Source organism: Condylura cristata, unplaced genomic scaffold, assembly GCF_000260355.1.
Source record: "Condylura cristata isolate star-nosed mole 26May11 unplaced genomic scaffold, ConCri1.0 scaffold00008, whole genome shotgun sequence".
In the NCBI taxonomy this organism is placed as follows: domain Eukaryota; kingdom Metazoa; phylum Chordata; class Mammalia; order Eulipotyphla; family Talpidae; genus Condylura; species Condylura cristata.
In genome coordinates, this window is record NW_004567109.1 from 13953467 (window position 1) to 13966356 (window position 12890).

Below are 12890 nucleotides of genomic sequence, written 5' to 3' on the forward strand. Positions count from 1 at the left end.
AGAAGAGAATGGAGGCATTACCATCCCAAACTTCAAGCTATATTACAAAGCCATAACAATCAAAACTGCATGGTACTGGAACAAGAACAGACCAGTGGATTTGAATAGAAAACCCAGATATAAACCAACAGGTTTATGGTTAGCTAATCTTTGATAAAGGAGCAAAGAAGATACAATGGAACAAAGAAAGTTTGTTCAGCAAATGGTGCTGGGCAAACTGGGAAGCTACATGAAAAAAAATGAAAATAGATCACTACCTCGCACCATACACAAAAATCAATTCGAAGTGGATTAAAGACCTAGATGTAAGAACAGAAACCATAAAATACCTGGAAGCAAAGATGGGTGAAACACTTTTACTTAATTTCTAACTTACAGCTAGGTATAAAATTTAAAAGGCCAGTTCAATTAAAACTTTTCTTGATGAAGCAGTAAAAAGGTGTTAATTTTACTAAATTTTAAATATATTTTGATTTAATGTTCTGTGTGATTGAGAAATACACAAAAAACACTTCTGCCTACTGATGTGGAAATAGCTGTCTCAAGGAAGAGTACTTGCATAGTTGTTTTAACTCGTGAAATGAATTAGCCAGCTTTTTTTTTTATGAAAAAACCACTTTTATTTGAGAAACTATGATTATTCACAATTAGTTTATTTGGCAAACATTTGCTCAAAGTGAACCAGTACTTTTAGGCTTGGTATATAGCTAACAGTATTTGGTGTTATGACAAATACTTTCAAGCTTCCCTCAGACATCAGTGATCAAAATGGACATCATTCTTATTTTTTTTTTTTTTAAAGATTATTTATTTATTCATACAGAACTGGGGTACAGGCCAGAGGCTCAGGGGCGGTGAGAGGCTTCACCAGAGACAGAGTGGGGAGCAGAACAGGCAGATCGACGAAGTACACTGCTGAGGGGAGCAGCGGGTGGGTCAGGAGAGGTCTGGCTCGCCATGTGGTCTCCTCCGGGGCAGGCGGGAATCGAACTCATGCGGAAGCGGCTTTAGATTCTCAGTGCTGTGCTTTAACCCGCTGCGCCACCAGGGAGGGCCTCATTCTTATTTTTTTTTAAAGATTTATTTATGCAGGGCCCTCCCAGGTGGCGCAGCGGGTTAAAGCACAGCACTAAGAAGCCAAAGCCACTTGAGCATGAGTTCAATTCCCGCCTGCCCCGGAGGTTATCCACATGGCGCGGCAGACCTCACCTGACCACCTCTCCCACTCCCCCAACCCCCCGCTGCTCTCCTCAGCAGTGTACTTCATTGATCTGCCTGTTCTGTTCCCCACTCTGGCTCTGGTGTAGCCTCTCACCACACCTGCACTTCTGGCACATACACCATACCAGAACTAGGGTGCAGGTCAGAGGTGTGGGACGGGGGCTGAGAGGATTCACCAGAGACAGTGGGGAGCACAACAGCCTGCACCGCTGAGGGGAGCAGCAGGTGGGTCTGGAGAGGTCTGGTGCGCCATGTGGGTCATATCCCTGGCCAGGGACTGAACTGGTGCTGTAGTGGCTTCGTAATTCTGAGACTTAACCTCTGTGCCACCAGAGATGCCACTGGACATAATTCTTGAAGGAACAAATTGAAATCGTCTATCAGCTAACAACATACAGTGAATGCACAGGCCACTTTTGTGTACACAGGCATTACTGTCAAAAATATATAACCTGAATCAACTTGAGAAACATCAGACGGGCTCAAAAAGAGGGACATTCAGTAGGATAAATAATTGGCTTGTAATCATCAAGAGGTCAAGATTAAGAAAGTCAAACAAAGATTAAGAAACTGTTCCAGACTGAGGAAGATGGAAGGTTATAAACCAAATAAAAATTGTGTTGTTAACCAGAATCCTGCAGAACATTTTTAAAACAATTAGCTGAACTTACTAGGGCCTGCAGATTAGATAGTATTAACATTAATTTCCTGGTTTTAATAGTTGTATTGAAGTTATATATGAGAATGTCCTTGTTTATAGAAATTTATTTATACTGAAGTTTTGAAGTGACAGATCATCAAGTTGCAATTTACTCTCAGGAAAAGTTATTTGTAACTTTTAAGGGTGTTTAAAATTTGAAAATTATATTTAAAAAATAAATGCAAGGCTCTCCCTGGTGGCATAAGTCTCAGCACTATGAAGCTTTTGGCAGCTACCATAGTATGAGTTTAATCTCTGGCCAGGAAACTGACCCACATAGCACAGCAGACCTCTCCTGTCTCACTCTGTGCTCCCCTCAGCAATGTATGTCAGTCTACCTGTTTGGCTCCCCATTCTGTCTCTGGTAAATCCTCTCAGCAACCCCACCCATACTTATGACCTACACTCCAGCTCTTGTATGCATAAATAAATAAAATAAATCTTAAAAAAAATGCAAGTGTTAGCCAAATCTCTAATATAAGTATTACTTTTTAATTAACAAAGAAAGTCATTGTTCTAAAGTTCAAAATTCTTACTGCCTGTCCTTAATATGGTTTGAAAGCATATTTATTTATGAAAATATTTTTTTACATAGTTTGAAATTTGTAACTGAATTGAAGTTGACACCATTAATATGGTTCTTAGAGTTGGAGGAATCAGTATAGGGAAGATTTTATCATGATTGCTTCATTTACTATTTTAACATTTGTCTTCAAATTTAAGTAATCAAAATTTCTTTATTTTATGAGCTGCATACCATCAAAAAACTAAGGTTGCAATAATAAACATTTATACTTTACAAAGTAGTCTCATAACCGTGACCTCATTTGACCCTACTGTCACAGTTATTCATTCAGCAAAGTTAAGAAAACCATTGCCTGTCCTAGTATCTGGAAGTAGGTATTGTGGTTCTTACTTTATTAGGAGGTAGAGAGTGACAGCGGGCCACCACCCTTTGGTGTGGGAGCCAGTGTTCTAGCTCCAGAGATGTGGTTGAGTCATAACTTGCCCAAGATCATGTGATCCCTCAGGGCCTGTTTCTTCATTAACAAAGTGAAATTGCTGGACTCTATAATCTTCAAGTTCCATTCCAGTTTCAAAATCTTAAAATTCAACCCACTGATACTAGGAACAACAAAAAACATAAACTGACAGGGTGTGGAGGGGTAGAGAGGAAGTAAACTACAGAACTTTCCTGAGATATTCTCAATGACTTGAATATGGGTTTATTTAACTACTCTCCTGTTTGATGTGTTCAATTTCAGACCCATTAATAAATAGAATTCAGGTGTTATGCTTTAGATGTTTGTTGTGATAGGAAGAACTAAGTCTTGAACAAATCTGCAGATTGACTCCTGAGATTTTCTTTTTCATTGTTGTTTCAAGGAACCCTTTGTTCTTTTTAATGAGGGTAAAAACAGATGGGCTAGGAAGAGACTTTCTCCTATTAAATGAATTGGGCACTGCTGCTTTGTTTAGCTTGAGGCAGTCTTAGGGGAAAGAGGGGCTTACATGATTTTTCTTTGGAGATATGATTGCATTATTATTATGAGGTTATACTTGAATAGTCTGACTTGTGCAGTCCTGAGAATATTATCTTTTCCTTAAAACATCAGTTCATGAGCAGTTTCCATAAAAAAAGTTGTAAAAGAGTAGAAAAGGCCATCATAGTATTTAGGCAAAGAGACTAGTTGTTTCAAAGAAACTTAATTCAGTGTATGCCTACTAATGAGGACATTGTAATAATAAAGAAAGCAGTCCCATTATCTGCATGCATCTATTAACCAATTTATTTTGTTTAGATCAGTGGGCAGGATACCATCTGTTACCAGAAATTTTCTTTTCATCAAGCCTGCCCCCACTACATCTCCAGTTAAGTAACTTTAGCTGTCCTCAAATTCCCATAAATACTCAATTCAGGGTTGGTAGAGAAAAAAGCAGTTAAGAGAATATTGTAAATTTTACCAGACCCTCAAAGGATTTAATTTGGTCACTGTCTTAAAAAAAAAAATTAGTGGGAGGAGGGTTTAAGTGAGCTGGAGAAAAAGGATGAGGAGAAGGAGGGACTGAATTGATGGTGGAAAAGAGCTTTGAGGAGATTGTATGTGGGATTTGTTTTAAACTTCTTTTTTCTGATAGCTTTTTGGTGACTTTTTGTTCCTCCAAGATCTCCTTTTCTGAGGAATATTTCAGTTATTTAAACACAGTAGTAAAGAGTTTTTTTCCATAACATTCTACTTGCAAGATATGAAATATATCTATAATACATATTGATCTATATGTCAATATGTATAATATATACATTTACAAGCATATTTGTGTAAAATGTAGTTACACCATAACATTGTATTTCTTATTTTTGTTCTTTCTAAGGTCCATGACCCCAGCTCAGGCTGACTTGGAATTTCTTGAGAATGCCAAAAAGTTGTCAATGTATGGTGTTGACCTTCATAAAGCAAAGGTAAAGATAACCTTGGCCTTTTTCAATATGCTTACATCAGACCTGTGCCATATAGTACCTTCACCCATGGTATTATAAGGTATTCAAAAGAAATAGTAGTAGTTCGTAGAATTTTAAGTCTTTCAATTGAATCACTCAGGTGCATTACATATATGCATTGAATGTATACAATCTTTGGGGTTGCATAGAACATTCAAAAGAGTTAGTTCTTACTGGAATTTTTTAAAATCTGTCAGTGGAATCAGTCAGGTGTATCAAATGTATAAATTGACTTGCCCTTTTGTGACTTTATTTCCACGTGAAGTTTCATGTGCATATACTGTAAGGATCAAAAGGTATAGCACCTAGAGCAAAAGAAATGATACTTTCCTAAAATGAAGATATGTTTGAAAATATAGAATGTCAGTGAGGCTTTTTTTATAGCCAAGATCACTTATATCAGAATCACCTGTAAGGTTTATATGTTGTGTCTTAAGGTCCTCCCAAATTTAAAGAATTACTTTGGAGGAGAGACTCTAGAATCTCTGTAATCACTGAACATCCTTAATGATTCTCCTTTATATTTCAATGTGAGAATCATCAGCACAGCTCAAGGTGGTGGTTTTCAAAGTGTGATCTCTGAACTGGCAGCGTTTAGCATCATCTTGGAACTTGTTGAAAGTGTACCTTTCACGCCCATCTCAGACTTACTGAATCAGCAATTCTGTGGGTGGAGTCACGTAATCTGTTCTAAGAAGCTCTGCAAATTATTCTAATGCACACAGAATGGACTATAGTGACTCTGTTGAGGAATGCTGGGATGGGGAATTGAGCTTTAATACTAGCCATGCGTAAATAGAGCTTAACCGAATACTTAATGGAAGTCATTTGACTTCTCTCATCTTCAGCTACTAAATAGTTAAGGAAATTATGAGGGAAAGAGCTCAAGGAATGATCTGAAGTTCCTTTAGAGGTACTAATTAGGATGGTTAGTCTCATGATGATGAGACTCAGAACCATGTCCAGTGAGAAATAAGCAAAAGAATAAGGATGCTTAGCCCACAGGAGAGAAAGTTTAGGGAAGACACAACATTCATCTTAGTGTATTTCAAGGATTGATGTGTGAAGTCCAGATTTTACTGTGGCTCCAACTTATAAAACTAGAGCCAGGGAAACTACAGGGAAATATTGTCCAGCTCAGTTTGACAAATTGTGTAATAGTCAGAGCTATTCAGAGACAGGCTAGACTGCCTGAGAAGGTTGTGTGCACTCTGTCACTGGAGGAACTCCAAGATAGATTAATCATTTGTTAGGAATTTAGAAAAGGACATTCAAACATCTGGTGGATGATTGCACTAAAGTGATCTTTCTGGCCACTCCCAACCTCAATATCTAATACCTGAAATCTCTTCCTTACTTAAATGTTACTAGTTCTAGGAAAATTTCATTGTGTGTTAATTTTTCTTAAGATGTTGCTCCTTACTGTTTTGCCATAGATACTATAGCTTCTGTGAGTCTCTAAAGTACTCTGATGGTAGGTTGAGTAGCACATCAGGTCAGGTGTGGTTTGATCCATGAAGTTTTTGGATGTTACTTCTCGTTTCTGCTAGAGGCTGCTGTCAAGTTAGTAATTGTTAGGAAAGAATGAAGGATTTAGGCAGTATGTTCCTTTCCCAAAGGATGTAGAGCAAATAGTGTCTCCAAAACATAGAATTAAGATACAGGTATAGCTGTACCCCCAGCTTTAGGAACTTAAGAGGGTTCTTCTGAAAAATTCTGTTATATGGTCATCAAATTGAAGCTATATATAATTACTACTTATTGATTGTGCTATACTAACACTCGAAGCACTAATGTTTCTCTATACTAACCTTGAGAAAAGAAACAGAGATAAACTCAGGTGAAATTAATTCTCCTTTAATTAAAGACATAAATAAATAAAGACATAGAATGTCTTTAACAAAAATACATGTAAATGTGACCTTTTATTACATATATGTCATATGTAATATATGTATGTATTTGAATATATGTATGTGTGTATGTATGTATGTATTTGAATATATTTAAAAATATATATTCAAACCTGAGAAGGTTGTGTGCTCTCTGTTGCTGGAAGAATTCCAAGATTCAAGATAGGCTGGAGATATACATATATACATATATATGTAACAGTTATATAGAGATAGTTATAGATAAATAAACTATTTTAATGGCCATGCTGTATTTTGCTATATGAACAGACAGTAATTTAACCCTGTAATGCTTGGATACTTGGGTTATATTCAGTTTTTCACTCGTATAAAGCTCTGAACATTTTCATATATAACGCCATTTCTGTGATTTCCTTAGAATAGATTACAGAAGTAGAATTACTGAGACTGATTTGGCTGTTTTAAAGACATTTGGGATAGGTCAGAACATTGATGTTTCTAGAATTGTATGTAAAAGTTTTTTACATAGCCCAAACAGTCATGTGGATTATGATTGTTAATTTAAGGTTTATTTTTTTATTATATGCTTTGTAACTGCTGTTGGTGGTTGACATCTGTAGATTATCTTTTAATAGTCAACAGTGTATTGAGTACTTCACATAAGACAAATGCCATTTTTTTTTTTCCAGGACTTGGAGGGAGTGGATATCATTCTAGGTGTCTGCTCTAGTGGTCTTCTGGTTTACAAAGATAAGCTGAGAATTAACCGCTTTCCTTGGCCCAAAGTGCTGAAGATTTCTTACAAACGTAGCAGCTTTTTCATCAAGATTCGACCTGGAGAGGTATAGAAGCCACATGTCTTTTTTTCTGAATCAAACAGAGACCATGCCTAAAATATCTCTTCATTCCTGTTTTTCTTGTCATGTCTTTGAAGAGGTCACTCCACAGCTAACTACTGATATATAGGAGCAGATAATTTGGTTTTCTCAATTAGTCCATCTGGACTAATGCTTCTTCTTTTTCTTACTGTTGATCTTCTGGACATTTTATTTTATTTAAGGAAATAGCCCATAACCAAAGTGAAATGTAGATTGATAAACTTGATGGAAATTTTTTTTCATAATAGCATGAGATTTTTAAATTGTGGAGTTAACTCATGTTTTGTACCACCAATTTCTTACCTTTTGTGATTAAAATTTTTTTGTAGTGTAGTTTCTAGTGTTTACAAAAGATATGTTCTAGGGGAAAGTGCTAGATTTTTTTAAAAAGTTGCATGTTCAGCTCTATACCAGTTGGTATAGGATATACTAATACTGGCCAAATTTAAATTTTATGTTGAAGAGTTATCATGGCAGAGCAGAGGCAGGAGAAGGGATTCTAGCTCCTACCCTGCTAGCTACTGAGCAAAAGACCCTGTACGACCTAACGCTCAGCTTCCTTCCCTTCAAGAGGGTAATATTTCCTCTGTAATGGTTGATTTGAAGATCAGATGAGCTGCCTTTAAAAGCTGTAAACAGAAAAGCATCAGGCTTATATGAAGTGGCTTTTTTGTGTATATATCACCATCTGCTGGTGAGAAGTGACTCATTATTAGATCATGGAAATACTTAATATGCAGCCTTAAACATTTTGAATAAGGATTATCAATGAAATTTGTTATTATTTATCTGTGTCTTGCATGGAGCAATCAGTGTCTTCCCACAAAGAATTAAAATCCCAAGTCATTCAGATGACAAGTATTTATTAAGGACTTTCTTTGTGCCAGACACTAATCTACAGGCTAGGAATATAACACTTAATATACTCCATCCTTCAACAACCTTAGGATTTAATATGAGAAAACAAAAAATTAATGCACAAATGAAAACACCTGTTTTCTTTAAAGGTCAACTATATAGTGTATACTAAAAATGAAGAATTCTTAAGGAAGCAGACAGTAGGGTTTTCGAGAGGTATGGTATTACCACCACAGTAGTTGATTTCACTTGATGTAGTGGACACTGAAGTTTGCTTTTGCCACTTAGTCGCTGGGCAACTGAGCACATAACTTCCATGGCCACAGTTTCTTCATGTGTCAGAACATAAATGATGTCATATCATTTTAGTGTCATTGACAATGGTAGGTAATAGAAGTAAGTGTCAGTTTTCTCTTTATCTACTTAAGGCAGAGACAAGGAGGGCAGTGTTAGCAGTAGTCCTAACTTGGAAAGGAAAAGAGAAGATATTTGATTATTCAAGAAATCTGATTTAAGCTAAAGGTTTTGGCTTCTGCTACTAAAAACTACTACAGGATAATTATGATTTGTTGGAGCAATCATTCAGTGTCCAATTCCTAATCATTGAGTAGTCTAGAATCTCAAATGCAGATGATGACTAAGGAAGAGCAGTGTCTAGACAATCAGAAGGTGATTTTGTCTTGGAAAAATGTATGTACAGTGTATGTATTTTGCTGAACTAAATAAGACATATAAATAATGTGAAATGTATTCCCTGGCTTCCTTGCTTTGGAAAAAGTCACCCTCAGTGAGTAAATTTATTTTGTTGAGTAGGAAAAAAACTTTTTTTAATATATATATATTTTATATCATTCTCATTTTTCTAAGTGTATGCTTTTTCATCTTGGTTGTAACCCCCATGGAGTTCCACCACCAATTTACCTGTGCGCCATCACCGTAGTCCCTTGTACTCTTCCTACCCCTGTTTTGATCCTATTCCCCTCACCCAGCTTTAGAATGTCTCTGGTTTATAGTTGTTTGTTGATTTTGGTTTTTACTTTATTATAATTACTTGTTTTAACCTGATCCCTAACACTTCTTCTGTAAGTAAAACCATCTGGTATTTCTCTTTTTCTTTTTGGCTTATTTCACTAAGCATGATCCTTTTCCTGCTCCATCCATTTTGCCGCAAATGGCATGAATTTATCTTTTTTGATTGCTGAGTAATATACCACTGTGTATATGCACCACATTATCATGATCCAGTCATCTATTTTTGGGCATTTGGGTTGATTTCACATGTTACCTATTGTAAATAGTGCTGGAATAAATATAGGGATGCAGGTATCCTTTTAAATTAATGTTTTTGTGTCCTTTGGGTAGATCCCTAGGAGTGGATTTATTGGATCAAATGGAAGCTTCATTTTTAGCAATTTGAGAAACTTCCAAACAGCTTTACATAGTGATTGAACCAGTTTGCATTCAAGTAGGGAAAAGCTTAATGGTATTTTGTGTTTTAAAATGTAAATACTCTTTTTATTCCCAGTGATCTCTTCTGAAGGACTGTATTTCTCTGATATTATATCACTCTGGTCAAATAGTATTTCATGTTCCATCTTTATTCCTGTTTTTATAGCAAGAACAGTATGAAAGTACTATTGGATTTAAACTTCCCAGTTATCGAGCTGCTAAGAAATTATGGAAAGTCTGTGTAGAGCATCACACATTTTTCAGGTATTGTTCTTAAGCAATTTTCAAGGACAAATTATTTATGCATGTTTCTATTTTGAGCTTGCTTTTGAAATTCTCTTCTTTGCTTGGCTGGCATTCTTTTATTTAGTTCAGGCGAGATCATCTTAAGCAAGATACAGTGGATCCAGTCCTTCTCCTTTAGACTGAAACATGTGCTCCATGTAATATGACAGAAGGAAGAGAGAAGTGAGCAGTAGGACTTCACCGGGAGCTCTGATGATTACCCTCACTGGAACTAATATCAGTCTTGTCAGGGGAAGCACCGACTTACTTCCACATGGAATTTCTCTAGACAGCATTTAACTACTTTCTGTGGGGGCTTTTAACTGCAAGGTTAAAGATAGAAAGTAGATTGTTATCTTGACTCTGATCAGTCTCAGAAAGGGAACATGGAGAACCCTGTTTGAAGCCAATTATATCCTATAATCAGAAGACAGAAAAATGTCTCAACTGCCCTGCTTTTCAAGAGACCACATCATTAATGCCTGGCATTCAATTACCATGTTTTTTCTGTGTCTGTTTACCCTTTGAGTAAGCACTATACTAGGCTTTGGCACTATACTGCAAGATAGTTCTAGTTCCTATCTTGTGGAACATATTGTCTAGCAGAGAAGATAGACCTTAGATGAGTCATTGCTTTTACTGAAAAGGCAGCTAACTGGTTATTGTCAGTATTTAAGAAAATTTCCTTATTAAAGGAAATTGCACTCTTAGCAACAGTGAAAAGAGTAGTATAATGAACTCCCTTGTATCTATCACCCAACTCCAATAATTATCATCCCAAGGCCAATCTTATTTCATCCATCTCCCCACCCACTCCTTCCCACCACTTCTCAAACTATTTTGAAGCAAATCCTAAACCTAGTCATAAATAAACTTGACTCGTTATGAATGGCTCGAGAGAGAGATAGCTATGATCTCCTCTCCTTCTATTTGTATCTTCATGTTACACTAAGCTCTATAACACTATGGGCACAAAGAATAGTCAGGAAAAATAACACTTCAATTCTCATTTCAAAATAAAATGCAGTACATCTTATGCCTAATTAAAGAATCTTAATTATTGGCATATGCTTTTTTTTTAATGCATTTAGCATCCCCTCTTTAGAATCAACACCCCAACTTCCAAAATAGAATTTTTATAAAGGGTAAGAAAGAGCAGCTATTTTCAATGTTTAATGTCTGTAGTATATAATTCAGCTGTGGCTAGTATATTTACTAGCAGGTTAGCATATATAAATCCATCTTGTCAAGATAAGAAGACATATTTACATGTAATGTTTCATTATATGAAAGAAATGTTTAAGTATTCCAAGGTAAAAAAAAATACTCTCTTTTTGGTAGTATTTTTCATGTAGTGATTTATGCATGTATTCAGGAAACATTTATTGAGTGCCAAATTCATGCCAGGCACAATGCCAGAAATGAAAACACAAAGATGAATAAGTCATAGTTTTTATTCTTTACCCTTAAAGAGTTCACAGTCCCATAGGGGAGACCAGCTTATAAATTGTTTCAAATCAGTGCAGTAAATACTGTGGACAAAAGGGAGCAAGGGATACTGGAAAGGAAGAAGACGGAGTACCTAAAGGAAGAGAAAATATAGCAAAAATAAAAAGTAGGTCACTGGGTATTAATTAAGTTTGGCATATATTTGGCAAGATTGTCATTTTAATAGAGTGGAGAATGAACTCTGGACTTAGACCCGGTTGTTGCCTAACCTCTTAACAACAATGTGACCTTAAGCAAGTAACGTCCTTCTTGAGATTCAACTTCCTATGCATATGAAATGATGACTAATAGAGGGACATAGTAAAAATAGTCCAGTGCTATAAAAGTATTTTGAAACCATAAGGCCCTGTCTACAGCTGTAAGATGATATTATTAATACAGGTCACAAGTAAATTATCCATGTTGCTTTGAGAAACAACATTTTGAGAAAGAACATAGAATTAATGACTGCTTGGCTGGAGACCCATTTTAGTAACTTTAAAGAACCTATGAGAATTATGAGGCTTTTTTTAATTCTTGATTTTGTCTTTAATCTCATGGTCTCATTAAAGTAAAATAACACAGATTGTTATGTCTTCTCTTCCCAGACTGACATCTACAGACACCATTCCTAAAAGCAAATTTCTTGCACTGGGATCCAAATTTCGATACAGTGGCCGAACTCAAGCTCAGACCAGGCAAGCCAGTGCTCTGATTGACAGGCCTGCCCCACACTTTGAGCGCACAGCAAGCAAACGGGCCTCTCGGAGCCTTGATGGAGGTAGGTACAGAATATGATTTCTTGTGATACCCTCTTTAGGGAGAGATAAAGGAAGTAGAATTATCTACATGAGAATTAAGTTAAAGAATTTCAATAGTAAAACAAAAGGGACCTGACTGATTGTCTAATTCAGTGGAATCACCTTAAGAAAAGGAAACTTGAGTTTCAGAGAGAGTAGCGACTAGATCAAGTGTCCACTACTAGGTTGTGGTTGATTGAATACTATTGGAATTAGGATTTAGAAGCTTTAACACAGAGTAAAAACCTAATGTAGTATACTGAACTAAAGCCCTATCAAACATTTTTAAGTGGGTACTTTTTCAGAGGAAAAGTGACTCTGGTAGCCTCACCAGAGCCATGATTTAAAAATTTAGATTATTAGCCACGTGGCAGTTATAGGCAGAAAGAGGAATGCTGTTATTGGAATCTCCAAATTTTGTTTAAATAAAATAGGAAGGAAATAAGTGCCTTCATGAATGCGTATACTGACAGAAACCTGTCTGAATTTTTTGAAGGTAAGTAAGTCTCAAGGATTTGAGAGCGTTGCTGGAATGAAGTGACAAACCCTATTTGGTTCTTTATGCCTCTAAAAAGAAAAGGTAACGGGTAGATAAAAGTTCAGAAGGCAACTGCCAAAATAGAGTTCTGTCGATTACATTTGTTAAGGAGTTGTCACTGCACACCTCATATGCTACCTATGAAAGCCAGGGACACGTTACAGAAGTTAGAGGCTTGGCTTCTGGACTCTGACAGACTTGGTTCCAATCTCAACCCCTGCATTTAGGATTTTCCCTTCTTGAACAAATTACTTAATCTCTGTTTCTTTTTCTTATTTATAAAACGGGTAACAAGTATG

At 36.3% G+C, this 12890-nt stretch overlaps 1 protein-coding gene across 11 annotated transcripts in view; it reads left to right on the forward strand.

Moving 5' to 3' along the window:
* EPB41 (erythrocyte membrane protein band 4.1) overlaps positions 1–12890 on the forward strand; it is a 139877-nt gene that overhangs the window by 79007 nt on the left and 47980 nt on the right. For all 11 annotated transcript variants that reach the window (XM_004678700.2, XM_012722354.1, XM_012722356.1 and 8 more), the window contains exons 8-11: positions 4295–4382; positions 6985–7137; positions 9647–9744; positions 11862–12034. In XM_004678700.2, coding sequence (XP_004678757.2) covers positions 4295–4382; positions 6985–7137; positions 9647–9744; positions 11862–12034 — 512 coding nt within the window. The remainder of the gene's footprint in view (positions 1–4294; positions 4383–6984; positions 7138–9646; positions 9745–11861; positions 12035–12890) is intronic.